At 36.9% G+C, this 27,293-nt stretch overlaps 1 protein-coding gene across 2 annotated transcripts in view; it reads right to left on the bottom strand.

Moving 5' to 3' along the window:
- Positions 1–27,293, bottom strand: part of LOC125166670 (cytochrome b5 reductase 4) — a 93,092-nt gene that overhangs the window by 4,763 nt on the left and 61,036 nt on the right. The window contains exons 11-15 of one of the 2 annotated variants that reach the window (XM_047860652.1): positions 15,978–16,118; positions 14,285–14,437; positions 11,330–11,396; positions 10,937–11,023; positions 109–273 (exon numbers count right to left, since the gene is read on the bottom strand). In XM_047860652.1, coding sequence (XP_047716608.1) covers positions 109–273; positions 10,937–11,023; positions 11,330–11,396; positions 14,285–14,437; positions 15,978–16,118 — 613 coding nt within the window. Of the gene's footprint in view, positions 1–108; positions 274–10,936; positions 11,024–11,329; positions 11,481–14,284; positions 14,438–15,977; positions 16,119–27,293 lie in introns of both variants that reach the window. The other variant, XM_047860651.1, reaches the window with a different exon arrangement.

Here is a 27,293-nt window from a genome sequence, read left to right as displayed (position 1 = left end):
GTGCAGGTTTGTATGAATGGGAAGAACAGAGCTAAGTCGATTGCTTCTTACGGAAGATTTTCATTTCACAGTGTTGGGCATTCTTTTCCGTACCACGTTGCTACTCACCGTATTCCTTGTTCTGTAAATGGGGTTGGTCCACAAATGCAGATGAGGACTTTGGATTTGTCTGAACTTCTTTTCAAAAATTCAGAAAGAAGAGCTGGTGAAATGTGTCCCCATTTGCCATTCCATTCAGAAGTGGGTGCTGAGAGAACAAATTCAACATCAAATCTGGAGGAAAGAAACATTTTTTTAAGTCTATTATTTGAACATTTTGTTAGCATGTTTTAAGTTCATGAAAACATTTTCTTTTTTTCCCCTTGAGAACAACTGAATACCTAAACTGTAGTGTATGAAGTGTATAAATTGATACACTTGCTAGAAAAGCACTAGAACAGATGATAAGCAAAAGTTTAACAAAAACATATAGGTAAATCTGTATTTACTAAGGGTTAACTTTTGCTACGAATAAGAAGAGTAATCTGGCGTTATTTACTGAACTCACTAGAAAGAGAGTTCCAAGGGATCTCAAAGAACTCCACATTTCTATTCATAATCTGCCTGTATAAATCACAGAACAGAGCAATTACCATTGGCATGTGCGTTTTAATCTCCGACCCAAACCTCTCCAACGAGCTCCAGACCCAAGAGCCTACTGGATTCATTTCTTGCTGTCTTCAACATCAACTTATGATCTCCCTATCCCACACCCGAGGTTATCTTTGTGAACGGCGCCATGGTCCACTTGGTTGCAAAAGCCAGGAGCTTGGGATTCATCCAGGAGATCTTTCTCTGCCTCACCTGCCATAAGCATATCCTCACCAAGTCCTGGCTCCTAACTGTGTGTCTACTTGGCTCAGTCTTCACGTGCTGCCCATCCTCTTCCTGAAATTCTTCTACTAAGCCCCCCCCCCCCCTTCAGTTCTTAGCTCAAGCATCATTTCCAAAGGGGGAAGCACTGCAGCCCACAGTGCTTTGTTATATGTGTTGTAGGAATGCTTTCCTTTCCCTTTTCTTCGCAGCCCTTACTTCGGCCTGTAAGTATGTGGTGATCAAGATGATTATCCTATTAATGTCTACCTTGCCCACTACATCATAAGCTCCATGAGAGCAAGGATCACGCTCTGGCTGTCACTGCATCCCTAGTGGCCAACACACAGGAGGCATTCAGATACTAAGAAACGAAACACATGAAAGAAAAAAAAAATGGGTACAGAATTAAAATGAGAGAGAAGAACATCAAACCAAATCTCACAACGTACTCCAGACCATTTCTTCCCACAGCTCTGTGATCTGTTAAGTGAATTGCTGGTAAAGAATCACAGTAAATTAAAAATGTTATGTTGTACCTGCTCTCCATTGTAGCAAACACAATTCATTCTTAACCATTTTTAGCAGATCAAATGACTTTCTACATTTCCTAGTGAATAACTGAGATGCTTTCTCAAGACGAGCAGAAATAAATCATACATTAACATCAATCTTGAGAAAAAGTAGAAGCGAACAGTTTCTCTTGTGAGGGGGCCCAGGGAGCCAAATGTCAGAACAGAAACAAGACATGGCCGGTGCCGCTGCCCTCACGTCGCTGTGCGACAGCTCAGGTAAGGTGCCTGCAAACTGACTGGCACAGAGCAGCACAGGCCAACGCTGAGTGTCTGCAGAGGCTCGGAGAACCAGTCCAGGCTCTCACCCAGACCCAGACCTTTTGGTCTTATTTGTTCATTCGCAGAATGAGGTGGGAAAACTCTATCATCTCTGTTCTAATATTCTGATTTTATATTTAAAAGCCCTACAGAATTATGTTCTATTTCTTACCTTTAAGGTCCCCATGTGGTTTTAGCAGCAATCTATTCTACTCTGTACAAAACAGCTTCCCCAAATACTTTCTTTCACTAACTTATTTTTTGTTGCTGGCATTTAAAATTTAAAATAGTTTTAGATAATTCCAGAATGTACTATTTGTACACTGCTCTGGGTTTGGCTTGAGGTAAGTGTGCAAAAATACTTGAAGGAATAAAGAAACTTATTTACAAAGAAGCCATATTGGCTAAAAAACAAACAAACAAACCAACCAACCAAAAATGTGCCTGGAAGAACAAAGTCATATGCTGGCATCTATGAAATCACATTAAAAAATGTACGTGAATTCATAAGTGCATTTTTCTGAGAAGATCCATAGCCTTTCAGCAGATCATCAAAGGAGACCCAAAAGCAGCTGCAGAACCATTATGTTAAGACATTTCCAATTATACACAGACAACTGGATAAAAGATTGCAATTACCTGGTTAAATTAAAAATAAAAACTTGTCTCTTCTGGCTCTATTTCCAACAAGTTGGTCACTGGAATAAAACTGCTAAGATCTATAAATTAATACTGGTGTCCCTCTCACCTAATTTTCCTTTACTGAGATATTTAAAAGAAAAAAAAAAGCCTAGTCATTGGCATACCTTCTGCAGGCATCTACTAAAGGGTGATAAATAACTGAGATCCTTACATAAAGGGTGTAACCTTCCCATGCATTTCGTATTTATTCACACAGCGGTCCCTCGGTCATAATTTTTGGGCGCTTAATGGAAAAAGCACACAGCCACATGGATATAATTTTTAGGGATATTGTGAAGAGGATGCTCTCCTGCTTAGCTGCTACAGGATTAGAAGAACTTAAAGTGGGATAGGAGCAATACCAAATTAAGATTCAAGAATATTTTAAAGAAGCATTCCTTTTTATCATATTAAGATACAGGTGATTACTATGGAATCCTCTCTTCTGGGTTACTATGAATAAGGGCCAATTTGCTGTATGCAACAATTATAGCCGTGAGGCATAAGAGTAAATGTTCTGAAACTCTTTTCTGCCCTGTGATCTCAACATGCAGGAAAGGACTAGAACTCTTGAGAAGGTTACCTGAAAATAAATTTAGATAATCTATTAAGTGCAAACAAAGCAACATAAAAAGAGAGCAAGTGGGCGAGAGAAAGTAGACCTGCTTCTGGTAAATACCTATGTGGTCTAAATGTCAATGGAAGTAAACAAGCTGGTGAAAATAATTATTATTTTTTTTTCAATATATGAAGTTTATTGTCAAATTGGTTTCCATACAACACCCAGTGTTCATCCCAAAAGGTGCCCTCTTCAATACCCAGCACCCACCCTCCCCTCCCTCCCACCCCCCTCATCAACCCTCAGTTTGTTCTCAGTTTTTAAGAGTCTCTTATGCTTTGGCTCTCTTCCACTCTAACCTCTTTTTTTTCCTTCCCCTCCCCCATGGAGAATTTCTGTTAAGTTTCTCAGGATCCACATAAGAGTGAAACCATATGGTATCTGTCTTTCTCTGTACGGCTTATTTCACTTAGCATAACACCCTCCAGTTCCATCCATGTTGCTACAAAGGGCCATATTTCATTCTTTCTCATTGCCACGTAGTACTCCATTGTGTATATAAACCACAATTTCTTTATCCATTCATCAGTTGATGGACATTTAGGCTCTTTCCATAATTTGGCTATTGTTGAGAGCGCTGCTATAAACATTGAGGTACAAGTGCCCCTATGCATCAGTACTCCTGTATCCCTTGGGTAAATTCCTAGCAGTGCTATTGCTGGGTCATAGGGTAGATCTATTTTTAATTTTTTGAGGAAACTCCACACTGTTTTCCAGAGTGGCTGCACCAATTTGCATTCCCACCAACAGTGCAAGAGGGTTCCCGTTTCTCCACATCCTCTCCAGCATCTATAGTTTCCTGATTTGTTCATTTTGGCCACTCTGACTGGCGTGAGGTGATATCTGAGTGTGGTTTTGATTTGTATTTCCCTGATAAGGAGCGATGTTGAGCACCTTTTCATGTGCCTGTTGGCCATCTGGATGTCTTCTTTAGAGAAGTATCTATTCATGTTGAAAATAATTATTTTAAAGTAGACTGATAATGATCCAAGATGAAAAGTCTTGAAATACAAATGTATGCATTCAATCTAAAATGACTGCAGAGCCTGCAGTCATCAACAACTGATTCCCTCCCCCTCCGGCCAATCAGCTTCCAAAATGTACCTCCTTCACATTTCTTACACATATCTCCTGCCTTCCTATTTTTACTGCCACAACTCTGCAATAGGCCTTTATATCTCTCGACTAAAATACTGCTCTAATATCCTTAGCCCTAATCTATCTGACACATCATGGCTATATTAGTTCTTCTAAAAACCCAGAACCCATCTTACAACTTTCTGCTCAGAAAGCTTCTGTGATTAGTCACTGCCTAGAGAAGGGTATTTCAGGGTATTTGGAGCCCCAGCTTTTCCTGATTTCTCTAGATAAAGAAAAATACTAGATCATAGGGTATTTGTCTTTCTCTGACTGACTTACTTTGCTTAGCATTAAACTCTCTAGCTTCATCCATGTTATTGCAAATGGCAAGATTTCATTTTTTGATGGATGAACAATACCACATGATTTCACTCATATGTGGAACTTAAGAAACAAAACAAACACACAAAAAGAGAGAGAGAAACCGAGAAGCCACTCTTAACTATAGAGAACAAACTGGTGGTTACCAGAGGGGAGGTGGGTGGGAAGATGGGTGAAACAGGTGAAGGGGATTAAGAGCCCACCCATCACAACGAGCACTGAGTAACGTACAGAATTCCTGAATCACTATATTGTATACCTGAAACTAACAAAACACTGTATGTTAACCATACTGGAATCAAAATAAAAACCAATAAAAAAGAGAAAAATACTAGAAACAACAGGAAAACTAGTTATTTGCTCATAGGGTAATAATTCACAAAATAAACAGGTAGGGGTTAAAATTTGATAAAATATACATATTACAGAGACATTTCTCAAAATGAATCTGATGAAACACTAGTGTTCTTCCAGATGTGAGTGGTAATCCATGAGAGAAGGCTAACCTCTCAAATGAGTATGGGACTACTGGGTTAAGAAAAGTTAAATAGATTTCTTCAGAATTTCTCAAAACCTTGAATATGCTAACTTCGCAACAAATCTTCAAGAAGGTAATATAGTACACATTCTGTCTCTGACTTATTTAATCACAGAGCCCTTTGGTCAGGGGAACACATGGACGTTTAAAAAAACACATTCCAAGAAACACACCATTTGAGGAACATCTGGGAGGAAGAAAGTCCCTTATGGGTCCATATTAGGGGCCCACATATTTGAGCACATCACAGGCTGGAGAAAAAGAAAGGGGTTCAGGAACATTTCCAATGTACTTGTGCCTCTGAGATCATCGGCATCTGCTATCTCAATTAGACTGAAACATCGCTAGTCTTAATGCTGACACCAGGGTACAGAAACATAGTCATTATCTACAGACCCTGTCAGTAATAAAGGGAGATGTGCTTCCCAGGTTGCCGGAACTTCCCATGTACTAAGTGTAATACAAGAATTATGCTTAAGGTCTTCCATGGCCAGATTTTAACTACCCTGTTTTGTTGACTGTCAAATAAGAGGATTAGAAGTGATCACCACTAAGATTCCTTCTAATATGGATATAATTAATGGTTTTATTTTTACAAAGTTATTTCACATTGTTTTCCTTTCCACACACAGTTCAACATAAATGGACTCAACATACTGGCCCTCTTGGTTTTTGCTTATAAAAAATCCTATTATACAAATTTCTTTTCCTGTTCACAGAAATGCTAATTGCTCCCCAAAGCCCAGACCTTCCTCTATGAAGCTTTGACATCCCCACCCTCACAAAAACAGAATCACTCCTCCTCCTAGACTTCTAGAACATATGACTCATTTCTCTCAAGACTTTACACTTACTGCCGAACTTGAGAACTTCACCACCACTTGGGGATTCTTACTCATTTTGTATCTTTCCCCAACATTAAGCACATTTTGCAAAGAGTGAGCACACAAGTGACTGAAGTGATGTGCCTGGTCCACCGGTGCCCATAACGGGGTACACAATCCCCTGTCCTTGTGCTGCTTGGAATCCCTTTCTCTTTCGCCTTGCCTTATGCCCTAAACATTAACCTCATCCTTTCTAAAGGAAAAATAATGACACTAACATATCAAGTGTGGGGAGTACAATATTCTGTGCTTGGTAATTTACCTTTCTCGAGGCTATTTGTCAAAATGTATCAATAGCCTTGGTATTCTGTGACCTGATGATTCTTCTGATGAATTTTTATCCTGCATATGGAGGTACAGAGCAGCTTGTAATCACTATGCCAAACAGCAGGGGATTGGTTAAATAAGTCATGGTATGGTTACATGACTGCATATAGTGCAGCTATTAAAAATCAGTTTTCCCAACTGGCACTACTGGAATTTGGGGCTGGTTATTTCTTTGTTGTGGGAGATTGTTGTGTGTATGTAGTATGTTGCAGCATTCCTGGACTCTAGCAACTAGATGCCCTCCGTTGTGATGATAAAAAATGTTTTCAGACATAAATGTACTCTAAAGTCATTGGAACAGGGTGGAGAGGCAGATTGAGGTGGCAGACAAAAACTGGTTTAAACTATTTGACACACAGGGGCGCCTGGGTGGCTCAGTCGGTTGGGTGTCCGACTTCGGCTCAGGTCATGATCTCACGGTCCGTGAGTTTGAGCCCCGCGTCGGGCTCCGTGCTGACAGCTCGGAGCCTGGAGCCTGCTTTTGATTCTGTCTCCCTCTCTCTGACTCTCCCCCTTTCATGCTCTGTCTCTCTCTGTCTCAAAAATAAATAAACATTAAAATATTCGACACACAGAATGTGCATAATATACTAAGTAGAAAATGTAGTTATAAAAAGTTTAATCAGTATGTCTACATTATTTAAAAGTTTTTTTCTAATGTTTTTTAATTTATTTTTGACATTGAGAGAGAGAGAGAGAGAGAGAGAGAGAGAGAGAGAGAGAATGTGAAGCAGGGGAGGGGCAGAGAGAGACAGAAACACAGAATCTGAAGCAGGCTCTAGGCTCTGAGTTATCAGCACAGAGCCCAACATGGAGCTTGAACGCATGAACTGCGAAATCATGATCTGAGCTGAAGTCGTTTGCTTAACTGACTGAACTACTCAGGAGCCCTAAGACTACATTATTTAAAAAACAAAATAAAAAGATGAGTGTGTATAAGTGCACACATGTGTGTGTCAGAGAGTGAGACAAGGAGATAGCTTTATTAAAAGAAGGTTTTCTCCAAAAATGACTGTTTTGAAAGGGAAGGGAAAATACCTATTAAATTTATATATTACAGGGGTGCCTGGGTAGCTCAGTCGGTTGAGCGTCCGACTTCAGCTCAGGTCATGACCTTGCGGTTCATGAGTTCGAGCACTGCGTCAGGCTCTGTGCTGACGTCTCAGAGCCTGGAGCCTGCTTCAGATTCTGTGCCCCCCTCTCTCTCTGCCCCAACCCACTCACATTCTGTCTCTGTCTCTCTCAAAAATAAACATTAAAAAAAATTTTATATATTACAAAATGTTGTCCAGAGGTCAATCTCAATGTCAAGCTATCCCGCCCCTCAAAAATCATTTTGCAAAAGCTGAGAACTCACAGAGCTAGGGCATTCTACAGGGATGGGACCTCATGCATAACACTGTTCAGAGGTCAAGAGAGAGATAAATGAAATTTAATTTGGATCCCAGTTTACATAGTAATTAACTATAGCTACTACCACACATTTTTGCCTTCTGTTTCCTCTCAAATTTCTTAAGAAAAATAAATGTGTGAGATTTTGCTAGATTTGAAATGTTGTGAATGGAGTCCTAACTACTGGACATATTTGGATAAAATTCAAGTAAGCTGTTTTCTGTTCAAATTTTATATTTAATGACATGGAAACTTGACTGAAATAGAAACATCCCATAAAAGTACTTATAGTGTGCCTGTGTTTTGCAATTCTATTAAGTTTAGCAATGTGGGTAAATGAAGAGATACATTCCCTGGATTGTATGAGAAAATAAGCCAACATAGTATCTTGTTCACTGTTGTGCCCCTGTGTACAGAGGCACATAGCAGAGCTCACATTTATTTAATGAATGAATCAATGTTACAAATACGCTAATTATGGGCTAGGCACCTACACAAACTGTCTCACTGACCCCTATAGCCAAATAATAATTCTATGATGTAGGTAATTGATATCCTTATTTCTACAAGCGGAAAAACTGAGGCTCAGTCAGATGAAATAACTTGCCCAAGGTCACAAGGTTAGTAAGCTCCCATTATGCAATGATTTTTCTAAGAATTTCATCTGTTAATATTATCTAGATAAACTTGGAGGACAAGCATAGCATGCTCGCTGAAAATCAGAGTATTAGATCATATCTTAGCCTCAATATCCATCCTATCTGTCCCTTCTTGTTCCACAAGGACTGAGTGGAAGGCTGAGACCTAATCCTACAGAGTAAGGTATTTCACTTGCTTTAACTACAAAATTTAGAAGGATTTTTAAAAAGATATTTACAACCCAATAATTATTTTAATATGTTCAGGTGTCACATTTTGTCATCAGAAACTTTATTACTAAAATTAGGAGTGATACAGGAAAGTCAAGATGTAGGAAAGGATGGTTTAATACATAAAAGATGCCCATAAATACTAACTAAAATACAGATGTGACTAACTAAAATAACCTTATATTAAATCTGAGTTTTTACTTTCCTTTTTTGTGTGGGACTCAACAATAGTGCTAAAAACCCATCAATAAACCTTTAAGGCTTATTTTCTCATAAAGCCTCAAAATATGGTAACATTCCTGGTAAACATTCCATACAAGCATGGCCTTTTTGTTTTCCAGTGAGGGCATGACACGAGTCTCCAGGGAGCGGCAATCATACAACACTAGAAGTCCGTGCCAACAGAGTGCCTCAAGCAAGGACAATTATGTCTCCAAGAAGAAGGAGGAGGTTAGCGAGTAGAGAGAGCGAGCACCCAGGAGCACGAGGGGAGGGCAAGAAGAGAAACAGGAGAAGAGGGAGGATAAAGTAGGCCAGAAGTCAGAGCGCCATCACTTCTCTCAGCAAGCTGGAGAGCCCACTCACCTGGTGAGTGCTGTTAGAGCCAGGCATCCAGATATGAAAAAAAAAGGGGCCTTTCCTCACCCTCAATATTCCAGCCTATGCAATCCACCAACCCAAATTATGTAGACCAAAACAAAACAGAATGAAACAAAAGAAAACACACTTTATGTTCAGAGGCAGTCAACACATTTCTTTTTACCAAGTACTTCTTAAATCAAGTTTAGCTCCTACTGAAAGTCTAAAAGTACAATGTCTGTTCATGAAAATAATAGCAAATGGATCCTCTTGTACAAGGGAACTATGTTCAAAAATAACTTTGTCAAAACGCTGTTGGAAACATTTTTTTTAAAACAACCCTACAGTTAAAAAGCTTAGCAATGCTGTTTAAATTCTTTTAAATGTTTGATCAGGACAACAGGAGCTCAGTTAATGCAGAAATGAAACGCATGTACGTAGAGTTCTTCTAAGCCACAATTCAAATATCTGAGGTAGGGCTTCAGTTTCCAAAGCAGTTACACAATCTTCTCCAATCCTCACATTAGCCTTACGAAGTAAGTAGGAAAGATGTCATTATTTCATTTGGAAGATAAAGAGACAGGCCCACAGAGCTAAGTAATTTTTGAGTAAGGTCCAAGCTGGTGAAGGGTAGAATGAAAACCAGAATTTAGGCTTTAGGCTTTGTGGTACATGCCGCTTCTAACTTTCCACTTTCAAAAGTGTGAAAAAGACGCTTGAAAACCTAGGAATTTGTATTTCTTTAAATCATGCTCTAAACTGTCGTATGGCTACCTAAATACAAATACTTTTAGGTTTATGGTTTAAGTATGTAAGAAGACTCAATACTTCAAGGATAAGTGAGTCAGGTCATCTTTAATTTGTGAACGGTATTTATGAAGAGAGAGAGGGGAAGAGGATGGAAGACAGGAGGGAGGAAAAACGAAAGGTGGCCATTCATTCCCACAGCAAGGACGTTCGGAAAGTAGTCACAAGAAACGGAGTCTCAGAACAGCTGAGTTGTTGACATCTTTAACTCGAACTTTCAAAAAGCCTGGAATTTTATCTGTCCTGTACAATCTTAAACATATTTACTTCAGATATTTTGTGTGAAGTCTTTATGAAGTCCTGAATTTCTTAAACATAGCTTTGGATAACTACAGATATGCTTTACAAAGTATGACAGCTCCTCCAATTCACTCTTCCAAACAATACCTTCAGAATTTCCTGCTGCTTTTAACTCTCTTTAGGGGAGATAGGGCATAGCCCATTTCAACTATCTAATTTCAGCTGACTGTGCTAGGCTTTCTTCAATGAAACAGATTCCCATCCTTTCTCATTCTACCAGAGTTCAGCCTGGCTCGAACTTTTTTCTATTGCCTATGCCAGCATTCCCCAAGGTGCGTACTGAGGACCACCAGTATTAACAGCTATTAATGACTTAATGTAGACAAACAAAAATGAAGAAAATCTTAACTGAACATACATAAGGAAGCCCCCCTCTTGAAAAGTCACAAAGGCTCTAAGAAATCTTGTAGTAAGGAAATGTATTTATTTTTGCTTGATCCATCTTATCACATTTATTTGATTTGCACCCACTATAGCAAGAAAATCTTGAATCATCAAATTGGCTATACTAGATCATTTTCAGTGAAACTCAACTCAGAATAAGTAACACGTTAAAACATAACGTCCAGTATATATTTTATCAATACATATATGACGTCGTGTTAATCTTACCGAACAGTATTTCTTTGGGGGAGGGATATTAACATTACTTGCATTGAGGGAATTATTGATTAGTTTATTTTTTCTTTGACGGGGCTTCCTGGCTAATTAAACACTCCAATCAAAGGAGATAAGGCCTAGACTGACTATACATTTTTGAATATTTAAGTGCAGAGCTAACACCGGTTTAATACCTTTTATCTTTAAATGCTAATTTCTCCAACTGGCTTCTCCAAATTATATCATCCTCTGTTTTATTGAAGAACATCAGCTTCACTTTCCTTAAAAGAAAAAACAACAACAACTCAAAAAGAACTATTTCAGTTACATTTAAAATATGCATGAATGGAAAAATCTAAACGTAAACTGGCATGAATGTTTTTTAGTGCCAATTAGGTAACCCAAAGTATCAAAAATAAAAGAATCAAGTTAGTAAAACAGCTAGGACTAGAAGACGTAGGGTAAGGAAATGATAAATGAGGAAATGAGAATACGTCTATTAAGGTCCACTGAGTAATTAATTTAGAATACCTTACACTAATCTAATAGCCTCATAAAGGATAGTAATTAAAGATAAAGTTACATACCTGAGACTGGGTATGTTAGTCAAAGCATAATTCAGTATTTTAACCATTGGTGTGAAGCCTGTTCCAGCTGCCAATAAAAAGAGATCTTCTAATTCTTGGAACTGGGATATTTTAAAACTGCCCTCAGGATTGCTTACGGAAACAAAATCTCCTAAACAATGAAATATAAACTAAATCAGAAGAAAAAAAAATCAGGGAAACTGACGTTAGCCTAGCTAAATTTAGAACACTGAGGAGTAACAGGATGAATTCATAACTTTCAGACTACATCTTAGTCTTTAAGGTATGTAAGGAGTTTGGGGAATACTCATTAAGCCCCCAAGTATGTCTGGATTATATCCTTATAACCAAATTAATAATGGGGTTTTATTACACTCATTTCCCAACATTATTTTCCCAAACCATCTGGAATCTCTAATTTATAAACCACTGACAAGCACTTAAGTACAAATTCTCAGTAAAGGACTGATTGCTAAACTAAATTATAAGCACCTCAAAAGCAGTGTCTATGTATACCTGTCTTACACAGTACAAGGTGGAGAATATATACTCACTGCTTACATATGGATTCTTAGCCATAGCAATAAAACTAGTAGGAGAGAAAATGGAAATAGAAAAGTATTCTAAAATCTTACGTTAGTAAATGTGCTAACTTCACCTTCATGAAATCTTTGAAAAACCTATTAAAACAACAGCTGTTCTGAATTGAACACCTATAAAAACAAAGCAAGATCAGAAACTGTACTTAGAGCATGCTGCTTCTCAATCTAGAATAAAAATATTTGAGCAAAACATTTTCTGTAGTGCATTTTTATATAACCACTATGTACCACTCAAATAAGAGAACTGCCTTTAAGACATTTCAGAAATTTTCAATGTAATTTTAAAAATAGAAAAGTTAAACATGTTTTAAAAACAATTTCAAATAATTTGCTTTATTTCTTTAAATGCTTGGATGTTCATAATTTTTCCTTCTTGTCCACAGCAGGATAGTAAGGATCTTGCAGTAACTGATGAATTAAGTATTAGAAGGTAACAGAAGCTCCCCATTATAGTTCAAAAGGACCATAAGATCAGAACATCTTCAGGAAAAAGTCAGCTGGTTGTTTACTAAAGATGCCTCACAGAATGACATTAACTTGATAACTTCTGTCAACAGTCCAGTCCTTCAACGTCATAAAACTAGACTCAGGCAAGATACCGGATTTTAATCAAGTTCACAAGATGTTAAAAGTATACCGGCCAGAACAGCAATTCATTTACAAAAGGCTATCTGTACCTAGTGACCTGAACATCACACACCCCTTCCAGGGCATCTCATTCTCAGTATCAGAACACTTGGAAGGCCAAAATAATCATATAAGAGTTGCTTGGTGAACATGGAGTTGAAACAAAGACGTGGATAATTTTATAGCGTAGCTCATTTAAGCCATGACGAGGCTTTCATGAGTTATCACTATCATGCCAGTGTGTCCCTCCAAGGGACACAGGTATTGGGGCCATGTCTAGCTCCCCTGGAGGAAACTGAAAAAACACTCATCTCATTCTTTGGGCTTTCCTTTTCATGCTCTAGGCTAAATCTCCACCCTGCTCTGTTCACATGATCTCTATTAAAAGGTTATAATAACACTGGTTCAGTTTCCATATGCTATCTATAATCACATGTCAGGCTACCACAAGATGATAGTCACCTTCACTAGATTTGCAGGGATTCCAAGATTCTTTAGGTTCTGATTCATATTCAATATTTTGATCTTTGTAACCAAAGAGGACTAATCATATCCATTATGTAGAGACTGGCTTAACTTCCAGAAAGCAACAAATTTTCTTTATTTCCAAATTTTAATGACCTATCTCACTGGCACCTCGATGTTACTGCTAATGCTATGTTAAAAACAGGAAGGGCACTTTTACTGTCAAACAAAAGGCAGTGAAAAGTTGAAGGTACAGAAAAAGGAATAGAAACAGGAACAGGGGTCTTGAAATCACAATAGATTTCATCATAGTCTTTTTATTAATTCTTTCAAAGTACACTTATTGAGAGCATATTATGTGCCAATTGCCATGCTGAGGTATAGGAACTATAAAGATAAGGAAGACAATCTTTACCCTCAAACTCAAAGTTTTGTAAAGAAGGAACGTTATTTATTCTTATCTGAGAACTATGAACAAAGTTACTGAGGGGTTCACGAGAAGGGCAGCTTCTAAAAGAAGTGGTATTTTGTTTGGGTCTTTAAAAAAAAAAAAAAAAAAAAGGTACCTGACAGGTAGAGGAAGGGCTGATGGGTGTCCTATGTGAGGCAACTGCATGTACCTATGAATGAGGGTGACAAGCTTGTGGAACTCTGAGTAGCATAAGTACTTTGTATTTATACAAGTAGTTACATGAGAGATGCAGCTGGAGAGATCATGAAAGTCTTTATAGGCCATGCAGAGGACTTAACCGTTAAGTAATGGACACCCGTCAGATGTCTCAAAGCTGCAGAGAAACATGATTAAATTTCTCCTCAGGGCAGCTTGGAAATGCAGATAAACAGAAACAGAAGGACTCCATTAGAGGCGACTGAGAGAGAGCAGTTAGAGGTCATGAGGGATGATGAAGGCTTGATCCGAGAAGGTGGCAGAAGGGAAGGAAAAGAAAAGATTAAAAAGCCACTGGGAGGTAGATTCACTGGACCTTAGTGGCTGACTCGATCGGGAGGGAGAAAATGGGAAGATTCAAGGATAACTCAAGCCTCCCGATGGTGTCAAAAATGAACTGTGATGCTATAAATAATAAAGATGAGGAATATGGGAGTAAGGGTAGATTAGGTGGGACAAAAAGAACACGACTTTGGTCTCAGACAAGTTGAGTCTGAGATATTTGATAGACTCCCACATGGATATAACCAGAGGATAAGTATAACACGGGCTCTTATCTAGAACAGAAAAGAGGTTTAAAAAAAGAATACGAACCAATCTGAAGCTGATCAAGCTCTGGTGTGAAGAGTCCAGCAGGATAGATTTTGATCAAAAAGTAGATGTATTTATTGTTGAGAAGAACTGGTTCCTTGAACTCTGAGAGTAAGGAATCAGATACAGGTGTATATGGCTTCACAATTTCAGTACCTGGAAAAAGTCATGACACAGAAATTCAATTTTAAAAATCTCAAAAGCCCTGAATAAAGATGAAACATACAAATATTATGATGCTATCATTACATATTGAAAACTGTACATCTAATATGTATATGATTCTAACTATATATTCTCCCTAGAGATGCACACACATACTATATACAGAGAACATGTAGTTAGAATCATATACACATTAGATGTATACACACACACACACACACACACACACACACACACACACACACACCCCTGAAGCCTATGCATGCTGAAATAAACTTAACAAATCAATATTTTACCCATCATATAAACAATGTACATTTATTATGCACAGTATGATAGGGACTCATGGTAATAAATGTAGACATCCATCTATTCCATCAGCATATAAACTTTGTAATGGGCCACAAAAAAAAAAAAAGACATCAAAAGTTTACACAGAGGTGTAAGAAGGTACTTACATAACAATTTTAATTATGCACCAAATTTTTAACAATGGTTACAGATGGCCATTGGGATTATTGGGTTAAGAAAGGGAAGAATTTCACTTTTTACTTTATACATTTTGAGCTGTTTTAATTTTTTAATATATATTGCTTTGGCAACTGAAAGAAAAAATGTTAATCCAACTACTTCCAACAATATACTATTAAAAAACACGAATCTAATAAGAATTTGTGTTATATTTTAGCTAGCCAAATTCCAAAGAAAGAGGAGTCCCCACACATTTTTAAGACCAGAATTTTATACATGGCTCCTTGACATCTAAAAATTGATCCACCCGTAAAATTATAATACATCGACAATGACCACACTGGGAAGACAGCAGCTACTGACTGACAGCCTGGCACTGGTGATGGTGAGGAGGGAAACTTAATAGTGCTGTGGGAACCTACTGTACCTACCAACCCCCGGCTGGCAGTCTGCTTAGACTGACTGCAGGGAAGACTAACTGACATGAGAATGTGACCTTCTGCAGCTTCAGAAGGCCAAGAAAATGTTAGAAGGATAAGAAGGGTATTTGAAATGAGTAAATGAAGTAACTTTAGGATGAAAATGAGGGAGAAAGAATTCAAGTAAGGACTATCTTTATAGAACTTCTTATACTGGCAGCACATGTAAGGAAATCATTTCTAATCATCACTCATTTTCAGTTTTACACATTCAACTTCCGAAATGACACAACCATACGTGGTTACTAAGAGATACTGGGATGTGTTTCTAGTGGCTGTCTCCCTGAAGGACCACTTAGGCACTCCCTCCCCTCTTTCCCTTAGTGTTCTCAGTAATAAGTAACCGTGCTGGTGGAACTCTCTCTCTGACCGGCAGTTTCTTCACTCCCTACAGTGATAAGGCAGGGCTGCGGCTCCAACACGCAGGAACGCTGCATCTATGAACCTAGAACCTGGCTATTAGTCAGTTGCCAGAAGCATTTATTAATAACCTAAATGGTTACTTCCTAAAAGGATTAGTACTGATTTGCAACTGCTAATAAGGAAAGAAACGGTTTCCCCAAAACCTCTATTTACCTTACCTGTAATAGTTAACTTGAGGTAAACATGTTGCCCAACTGGCACCTGAAGATGAGTGCTTGGTGGCAGCATCAGGCAGAAAAGCTTCGTATCATGAGTAACGCCTTCCTTGGAAATTAACCGGCACTTTCTGTAGTATAAACCTAGAAAGTGATTCATTTTCTCTCATTGATAAATAAATTAAATAAAGTAACACTAGACTAAGTGAAAGCACAGATTCAGCTTCTATACTTAGGCAAGCTCAAATTTCACTAAAATGCCTACATGCTTTAAAAATGAGCCCCTGGGTGGCTCAGTCGGTTGAGTGTCTGACTTCGGCTCTGGTCATGATCTCACGGTTCGTTAAGTTTGAGCCCCATGATGGACTCTGCTGACAGCTAGCTCAGAGCCTGGAGCCTGTTTCGGATTCTGTGTCTCCCTCTCTCTCTGCCTCTCTCTCTCTCTCTCTCTCTCTCTCTCTCTCTCAAAAATAAACATTAACAATAATTAAATAAATAAATAAATAAATATTCATCAGTAGTTTGAATATCTGAAAGTTGGAAATTTTTTCATTTTATTTTCTGAGATATCTATTTTTAAAACTGTAAATACCTCTGTAGTTTGAAAAATGACTTCACTAAGTCTTATTTCCTCATATCTGTAATTATAACATATTAAAAGCATTACATTCTAAGAAATTAAAGCCTAATTTATTTCTTCTTAAATTCATTTTAATAATTTCATCTTTTAAGCCTTATATTCACAGCTATATAATTAAATTACAGATGTGAAAAATATTTGATAATCAACAAATATACATTCTAAAGTCTTTTCTTACCAAATGGTCTTGAAATTCAAAGTATTTAAGGTTTAACAATATCAGTACTATTAAATAATTTGGAAATATTTCTTTGATAAACACAGGAAAAATATACATTCTATTTCTCTATGTTTATGTATATATGTATATAAATTATATAATTTTAACTGTTAAGAAATGATTACAGCAAAACTTTTATATATAAGGGTGTAAGTTTTCATTATTCAAAAAATTAATTTAAGAGAAAAATGAAAATTCCCAGTTTGTGGTACTAATGTATAAACAAGTAAAAAGAAAAAAGTATTTCTATAAATTTTGAAAATATTTGAAATTAATATCCCAAGCTCAGGAAATATTATTTGTACATAGAACAAACTAATATCATTTAAGTTAGAAGAACTTGTTATTGGAATTCTGGAAGCATTAACATTTTCACTTACAAAATTTTTTTTTGGACACAAATAGTACACCAGACAGACTGATGATGCTGGTTTGTTTTGTTATTTCCTCTCTTATAAAACAGCATTTACAGAGATGGAAAGGAATTAACTCTGATAATTTCTTATCCTAATTATTCTCTCACCTTTTTTTTTTTTTTACACCTAAAAATATTTAAGTAGGTACAGATTTACTCAAGATTTTAGGGGGTGAAGGCCCAACACCTAATAATCAATAGTGAGTGGAAAACTGAAATTCACTTATAATCCTAAGAAATCATTTTGGCCACAGTATCATCCAATTTCTCATGTTCCCTTGTCCCTGTGGGCCCTAAAGACCCCAGTCACTAAATCTTTCTACTTGCTTCCACGGTAGCTCAGCACGCACCTAAGTTTCGAGTATAGCACTGCACACCAAAACCAAGGGGCACTCTTTGAGTCACCTCATTCTAGTGCCAGGGCATAGCTTGGACCAGACTACAGCTAAAGGAATCACTGTAAAGTTATCCTAGAGCACCTAATCCAGTATTCAACTGACAAAGGATCAATGGACATAGGCTTACCCACAAGGAGAAATGCAGGTTCAAGTGATCTCCTTGTCCCTTCCTTTCTGGGACTCAGAGTGAGAATACAATCAGAGATCCATGTACTATATGTCTAAACATTTAAAAGTTATAAATTAGATGAATAACTGTTAAATAATGTCCTAGCAGGTGAGGTTTAAATTGAGGATTCTTGAATTTCTCGGAGTTCCATGCAGGAAGATGGCAGAGGATGGGAGCTGCACCCCCACTGACTAGCTATGGCCTGCCCCCCTTCTCCTCTCACCCCCCACCCTGTCTGACACTAAGTGGAGCTTTATGTGGGTGTGGATACACATCCCCTATGTTTAAGCTCATCTACTTGCTTTCCTCATAAACAGCCTTGGCCACTCCTTGAATGCAACTGGATCTGAGGACATGTGAGCATGAATTCTGGCTCAGAGTGCAGTGTTGAAGGAAAGAGGGTGAACAGTAGGTGGACATTTCTTGGCCCTGCACACTTCTCATCCTATGGGAGGGGTGTGACTGGAAGAAAGCCACTGGGGAGTTTTCCAAGTCTGGAGTCCAGGGCAAGTGCCTGTCTTGCCTAGGCCTAAGGGCCTTAGTGCTTTCTTATAATGAAATGTAATCATGCCCTTCTGAAAACTTTACTGATGGATGAAAAGGTTCATCCTCTGATGACAATGCCAACTCTAGTGTCTGCAAGAAAGGATGTGCTACAGGAAGTATGCATCTCTTCGATTATATTTAAAACACAACAAAACCCTGGGTTACAGTAATTTACTGACACTTCTTGTTAGAGTTCATAGAGTATTCTTGCTATTTAACACCAACGAAATAATTTCAACATCTTGCCTATAAGTCTGCTATAATTTCAAAGAACATCCAGATTCTAAAAATTTCAGAAACATTTAAGGAAGCTTTTATCTTTTAATTATACTGAAGAGAGAGACAGCATAGACAGATGGCCCTGAAACACAGGAGGAAAAAAGACTATGAAGCAGATGTGCTGACTAGTTCAGTCTGCACAATGCCATCATTTAAGTGTCAGGTTTTTGGCTTCGTGAGCATAAATAATTAGACAAGAAAATGAGAAACTGAAGTAAATATAAGATGGTGAAACAAAAGCATGCGACAGAAAAGTTTCCATCCCAAACACCTCACTTCTTTTAAAAACATACATATGATATCACTCAGGGTAATACTGAAATACTAAGGCCAATATGATAATTTGGGCATACTCTTTCCTTCTGGTTGAAAAGAAACATGAAAAACACGTTTCTTCTGTTCTTCTAAAGAAAATAATTTCACAAGGCTAAAATCCAGATGAAGTCTTCAGTGGGAGAAGGAGCAGAGAGAGAACCCTGGTTTACGAGTTCACACCGCCATCAATCTGGTCTTCGACTCCTACTCCAACTTAGCATACTTTTAAAGCACCTATCCACTCTTATTTTCCCTACTGGAAACAGAGGTTTGTAGAAGGTAAATAGCTTGTGCAAGGTCACAGAGCAGCTGGAGAAGATGTGGAAAGAGGCAAGAAGTTATTAATGAGTTTCTTACCCCAGTTCATAAGCTTTGTTCAAAAAGTGTGAGAACCACTGTTCAACACTAGCTTATGGCTCTTTAGTGCCTTCCTCCCCATTCTAACTATTCAGTACAAGCACAAATTTATAGATTATCCTTCTATCCTTTACAAGTTCCTACTATATAATGTACAAATTAAGGAATCAGTTCAGCAAGTCAAGATTCATCCCACATATATCTCTTTTTGAATATCCCCATTCTCTTCTGTTTTGATCGATGATACTTCTTCTTAGCACTCATTACTACTTTCAATCACCTAAATGTCATTTACTTACCTCCTAATTTGGTATCTATCTTTACTCATCGATTCCTCCCAGATCTTCCTGAACAACATAGGGCAATCAGTTAGTGGGACTACATACTTAAAAATGCAGTCTTGGGGGAAAAAACAACCCAAAACATACTAACATCTATAATACTTAAAAATATATGTACGTACTAAATATGTCCATACAGGAAAAAAAACACAACTTACAGCCATTCAATCCAACAGACATTTCACTTAGAATCTGTCACAGTTCATACTGTAGGGGCCTTGCTAGCCATCTGTTTGTGCCAAGACAGTAACCTTGATGAGCAGTGAACCTTGATAAGCAGTGAACCTGACTGCACGGATGATGTTTAGAAAACTTCAGTATAAACTATTTTCAAGCACTGTACAAATGTATAACATTTTGACTACTGATAAAATAATTCAAACTTATGAAGTCATTAGAATATCTTCCTATACTGAAGAAATAACAAATTTGAGTTATACTACTTTTCTTTTTTAAGCTTATCTATTTATAAAAGAGAAAGAGAAAGAGAAAAAGAGAAAGAGAAAGAGAAAGAGAAAGAGAAAGGGAAAGGGAAAGGGAAAGAGAGAGAGAGAATGCCAGGCAGGCACAGGGCTTGATGTCACGGACTCATGAGATCATGACCTGAGCCAAAATCAAGAGTTGTACACTTAACCAACTGAACCACCCAGGCACCCTGAGTTATATTACTTTTAAGAGAGTTACATAACTGCATTTATTTTGTTGTTTTTAAAAAATTATTTAGGCTTTTCACTAATTTTGATAAAACTTGCACGTAATCTCTAGTAGTACAGTTTTAATATCCTCGCCCAAACCATTCTTGTATATATGAATAAGAATACATTCACAACCTGTCTTCCAATGCTAAGGATGACAGTTATCTGTGGGCATACATCTGTCTCTTCATATACTGGGGTAAAACACAATGAAGCAGAATGCTCAAAAACTGAGAATTTTCATACATAATTGGTAATTTAGTAATATCAAACTGACAATAAAACACAGATTCCTCTGTCTTAGCTGCTAAAAAAAAAAATTCCTAAAGTTATACTAAGATGTTTTACTACCTTAGACTGATGAGAATTAAATCTTTCAAAGTGAGGATTTTGTGGAGTTAAACAGTAACAGTGAACAGTAGTAGAAAGGTGGCTCTTTCTCCAAGACTAGATTCAATGGAGTCTCAGACCACACACCATTTAGCAAGACTGTCACTAAACTGGAACACTTCTATACCCATCACCTTTCTTCTCTCGTTCCACAACTAATAATGCAGCCAACACTGTATACTCAAGTACCTGAATCACCTGAATTCTAAGGTTTTAAACTTCTTCCATTTATCTCTTAACACAATAAATAATTTCTTACACAGTTACAGTCTGCCCCATCTATTCTGTGTTTCTTCAGATTTCACGTTTGGGCCATTTTGATAGAGTTGAAAATAAGACAGCAAGATGCGAAAGCATTCTATGGTTACTGAGTATAGGACAACTTCATGCCTGCTGGGTACAGGAGATAATTTAAGAGAACAAAGCACAAGAAGTTTTTCTTTGCTATTTTCAGTATTTCTTCATTTCTAGTACTTTTGAATGCTTATTTTAGACAGCAAAGAAACATGGATATACAGGCAAAATTTGGGGAGCAATGAGGAGGTGGTTCTTCCTACACCTTCAAGAAGGTCTGTTCCATTGAGAGAGCAAGCAGCTTGCCTGCAGAATCATGGGCCTACAGAAAGTCTCAATTAAATGATTGCTTACAGTATGTCAACAAGCACATTTATGAGTACAGACAGTACCTCAGTGTGTGTGTGTGTGTGTGTGTGTGTGTGTGTGTGTGGTTTTTGTAGTTAAGAAGCTATTATGAGGTGCACCTGGGTGGCTTAGCATCCAACTCTTGATTTTCAGCTCAGGTCACGATCTCATGGTTTGTGGGTTTGAGCCGTGTCATCGGGCTCCACACCAGGCATGGAGCCTGCTTAAGAATCTCTTCCTCCCTCACCCTCTGCCCCTCTACAACCCACATGCATGCTCTCTTTCAAAAAATAAAAACTAATAATAAAATTTAAAAATTTTTAAAAAGAAGCTGTTATGAAAATATACGTCAAACCACGTAAAACTGTCAAGTTTCCTAGGTTAAAAATAGAGTATCAGCAATTTCACATAGTTCAACTTACATTAAAAAGACAGTTACAGATTCAATAAATATATTTAACATAAAGGTTTATAAGTGGCTACTGACATCACAATTATGACAAAAATTTAAAAATTCTTTTTTACAATTTTGTATCCCAATATTCATGTACTGAGTTGTTTGTTGGCAAATCTTTAATACTAACTTTAGTGATCAAAGTCCCCACAGTAAAGGTAACTGCATTAAAATAAAATTTTAGGTTGGGTATAGAAACCCAATTACCTATCAGTTTCTGAACCTTGACAGACAAACAAGTTCCTCACCATCACACACACACACACACACACACACACACACACACACACACACACAACTATTTGCTCATAATTGTCATCTTGGGGGGAAAAGTGGGAGGCATCCAACTTATAAGTGGTAGTCTAGTCCCACTGATAAACAGTTTAAAATATCACCTATTACATTTGGATTAAAGGCAAAAATGAAGTTTTCTCTTCCCTAATTATGTTCTTTGCTCTATTTTAATCTTTTGTATAAGTAAATTCCAGATTTGACATGAGAAGGTACTGCATTAAGTCTTCAACTTACATATCATTTCAAACAACAATTCTTTTAGTTAAGACATTTCAGTAAGAGGAAGCCAGCATGCTGGTATCATAAAGTCAATAATTTCAACAAACTGAAAACCTAGGAACCACATGATGGACTATAAACATTTTATGTTACTGACAGCAAGTTAATCACAATAATTTGATGATATAAGTATTCAACTTTGCTAGTGAATAAAATAATCTACAATTTCTGTTACCATTTAAGGAGGGGAAAGGAAGAAGAAATTATCTTTGCTAATTCAGTCAAATAAATAAAAGTATCCCCTAAACTCTTAGTCATTTTCCAAGGTGAAAAACTTAATTCAATGAAAAATACATGCACTGCTCCAATTTTAGACAAGAAAGCTAAAGCTAACCATGGTGGTTCATGACTCAAGCAGAAATGTATGACAGAGACAAAAGAGTTTCTAGAAGCCTCAGGAAATTATAGAGAAAACCTGAGAGATACTCATTCTAACAATTTCCAAACAGAGGTCACTCTTAGTTCCTAGCGTCATTTATTTCTTGGGCTTGGCTTTTATCTGGTTTGCCATGATTTTTCAATCACTAGATAGATCATTTCAGGGGAAGAGATTTCACTTTAATAGTATCTCTTTTCATCATCACTATCTTTTATCTATTTTCTTCTGATCTGCTAGATCACACTATTATTTCTCTATGTTCTTTCTCCCTTCCTAATACCACAATAAAAGAATTCTATTTGACTTTTCCTCACTCATGGCCTACATTTTTCTTTCTCTACAATCTGCAAAATACCTAGCAGAATAAGTACCTAGGAACAATCTGAAGCTCTTCCTGGAAAACCCTTCATAGTTTCTTATTACTTTTTTGAGAGTTACTTTCACAACACTGCTTGAAATTTGCTTCTTTCAGGGAGTCATTCACAAATTCATCAGCATCTGTTCACTTGGGGTTACCTCAGAATATGTTCAGGTTGTACTAGAGAACTGGCTGTTGCTAGTCTGTCTCTTTAAAAAAAAGTACTCTTCAATCTCATGTCAGTGTATGTTCTTCCACTTGGGAAAATAATTCACGTTGTGCCTAAAACAGCCTTCTAGTCACAACATATACTCAAAATAACACTGATACTTTACTGAAATTAAATATTATCCACAAACATATCTTTATAGTTTTAAATATTTATAATATTAAAAAAAAATTCAAATACTTATTTACTTTTAAGAGACAGCATGGGGGAGGGGCAGAGAGAGAGGGAGACACAGAATACAAAGCAGGCTCCAGGCTCTGAGCTGTCAGCACAGGGCCCAATGCGGGGCGTGAACTCACGAACTGCGAGATCGCGACCTGAGCCACAGTCAGATGCTTAACCAACTGAGCCACCCAGGCACCCCTATAATAATTTTAAATATTTAAAGATGCTACAGTGAATACATGCAGTTAATTCCTCCTAAGTCCCCTAAAAAAATAGTGAAGTTTTTTTTTTCTTTTTTTTCTTTTTTTTTTTGTGGGGAGAGGAGGTTGTTCGATTGTTTTGTAAGGCATAAGACTACAAGGACCGAAAGAATGGAAATTAAAAAATGCAACAAAACTTTAGGAGCTGACAAGGTAAAGAGATAACTAGTAACTAGTAACTAGTATTGATTCAACAGACTCAATAAAGCTGAATCCTAAACTAGAAGTAAAGAAAGCCAGACTCAACTCATTTATAACAAAAAAAAAAAAATCCCCAAAGGCTCAGGAATTGGCAGGACCAATTATCTCTGGAATTAGAGTGAAGATGGAGCTGAAACCACCTTCCAGGTGTTCTTATAAGAAATCTCCCATCTCTCACCCTTTATGAAATCCTGCCCTACTTATAATAGACACATATTGGCCCTCTCCTATTCTGGCAAAATATTAGAAGTTTACTCTCTAGAGTGGGTAAAACAACGGGTCTCTGGATTGGGTATATGTTACAAGCCCGAACTGTGTCCCCCTCAATTTTCCTATGTTGAAGTTGTAACTCATAATGTGTCTGTATTTGGGGATAAGTTATTTTAGAAGGTTAAATAAGTGAAAATGAGGTCATTAGTGTGTGATCCCTAATACAGTATGACTGATGTCCTTGTAAAAAGAGGCAATGAGGGGCACAGACACATGAAGGGAAGACCATGTGAGGATGGCCATCTACGAGTGAAGGAAAGAAGTCTCAGAAGAAACCAACTCTGCTAACACCTTGATCTTGGACTTCTGGCCTCTAGACTGAGAAAAATTTGTTAGGCCACCCAGTTTGTGGTACTTTGCTATGCAAATACCCTAGCAAATTAATATAGTATACTAGATAACAAACAAATAAAAGAAATTAAATTTAGACACTCAGCCCACTTTCCCCATAAGACTTTTGAAATTTTGAGTGCAAAGTAGGACACTGTCTACTCTTAAGACTTTGCAAAATACTGGCATCGAACTTCTTCCAAGGAAGCGACCCATCCATATAGGTAATATTATTGTTAACAAGTCTCACCCACATGCACAAAGTTTCTAAGCAGCTTTTAGAGTTCCACCCCCAGATATATGAGCAGGTAGTCAGGGATCAAAAGACATTCAAAGAAAGCATCTAATATGGAAGACATACTAAAACAAACAAACTTTGGGGACACAGGTTAAATAGGGAGAAGGAAACTCTAAAACTCTGTCAGTAACTCTTAAAAAGATAAGAGAGGCTGTGAAGAACATGATACTAAAACAAAGGAACAGAAATGAAAAGGGTTCTTAGAAGTTAAAAAATATGATAGTAGAAATGAGTAAGTCAATAGAAGAACTGAAAGACACAGCTAAAGAAATCACCCAACAAAATATAGAACAAAAGGACAAAATTGAAAATAAGAGAGAAAAGATGAGCTATTTAGAAGACTTATTTAAAAAGGCTTCAAATAAGAATACTTCTTATTCTGGACAGCAAAAAACAGACTATGAAGACAAGGAAAATCAATATTTCCCAGAACTGTAGGTCTTAAGTTTCTATAATGAAAAATAACACAAAGGATAAAGAGCCAGTAAGATAAATGACAACAGACCCACATTAAGGCATATCATATTGTGAAATTTTAAAACTGTTGGATCGGGTCACCTGGGTGGCCAAGTCGATTTGCCTCTTGGTTTCAACTCAGGCCACGCTCTCACAGCTCGTGGGTTTGAGCCCTATGTCAGGCAGGTTCTGCACTGTCAGCATACAGCCTGCCTGGGATCCTTTCTCTCTCCCTCGCTCTCAAAATAATAAACTTAAAACAAACAAACAAATATAGAGGATGTCATTATGTGAAAATTCATCAAGTGGAACACTTATAATATGCATTCTCTTTTTATAAATATGTTATACTAAGATTAAAAACCTAAAAAATAAACAAAAAATAGAAATGAATGAAGAAATGAAATGAAGGAAATGAATTACATCTTTTAGGAGTAAACTGAGAAAATGGTTTAAATAAACAGAAAAACAATAAACATGTTGTCTTTAATATAAAAAAAAAGGTGATGTGCATATGAGGCATAAACTTAAACTTGTTTTTGCACCTTTCATAAAAAGGAACCTGAAGGAGTAAATGGTTGAACAACAGTCTAAGAACAAGTAGGCTTCCCTATTCAGATATCACTACCTAATAACTTTGTAATGCCTAAACATTAGATAGTAGAGACTAAAATTTAATCTCTATTAAAAAAAGAGTTTTCCAAGCAAGTAAGAGCCAAAGGAGTTCATGATCACTAAACTAGCCTTGCAAGAAATGTTAGAGAGACTTCATTAAGCTGGTAAGAAATGGCACTAATTAGTAGCAAGAAAATATATGAAAGTATAAATTTCATCAGTAAAAGTAAATATACAACAAAGGTAGTAGATTAATCACTTATAAAGCTAGTATGAAGGTTAATGACAAAAGTGATAAAAACAACTACAACTTCAATAATTACTTAAGGTTTACACAAGAAAAAAGTTCTTGTTAAATGTAACATCAAAAACGTAGAGTTGTAGAATGCATTCGAACTTAAGTTGTTATCAATTTAAAATAGACCATTACAAATATAGATTTTTGTATGTAAGCCTCATTCATGGTAACCATAAAGCAAAAACCTATAGTGTAAACACTAAAGGTAACAAAAAAGGAATCTACATATAATACTAAGGAAAGTCATCACATCATAACAGAAGAGAGCAAGAAGAAAGGAACTACAAAACAATCAGAAAACAATTAACAAGATGGCAAAAAGTACATACCTATCAATAATCATTTTAATGTAAATAGACTAAATTCTCCAGTCAAAAGACATAGAGTGGCTGAATGGATTAAAAAACAGGATCCATCTAAACACTGCCTATAAGAGACTCACTTCAGATAGACACATACAGATAGAAAGCAAAGGAATGAAAAAAGGAATTTCCATGCAAATGGAAACCCAAAGAAAGCTGAGTTGGCTATACTTCTATCACACAAAATAGACTTCAAAACCAAGACCGGAATCAGAGACAAAGACAGCATTATATAATGATAAAGGAGTCAATCCAAAAAGAGGATATAACATTTGTAAATATTATATACCCAACAGAGGTTAGAGTATCTAAATATATAAAACAAATATTAACAGACCTAATTGGGAGAAATTGACAATACATTAATAGTAATGGACTTCGATATGCCACTTACACCGGAAAGGAAATCAATAAGGAAACACTGGCCTTAAATGACACATTAGGCCAAACTGATTTAATAGATATATACAGAACACTCCACCCAAAAGCAATAGAATATGCATTCTTCTCAAGTGCACACAGAACATATGTTAGGCCACAGAACAAATTTTAAATCATATCAAACACCTTCTCCAACTATAATGGTATGAAACTAGAAATCAATTACAAGAACAAAAGTGAAAAATTCACAGATGTGTGGAGATGAAACAGCATGCTTGAACAA

Source organism: Prionailurus viverrinus, chromosome B2 (assembly GCF_022837055.1).
Source record: "Prionailurus viverrinus isolate Anna chromosome B2, UM_Priviv_1.0, whole genome shotgun sequence".
Classification (NCBI taxonomy): Eukaryota; Metazoa; Chordata; class Mammalia; order Carnivora; family Felidae; genus Prionailurus; species Prionailurus viverrinus.
Note: the sequence above shows the minus strand (reverse complement) of the source record. Positions and strands in the feature narration are given on the sequence as shown.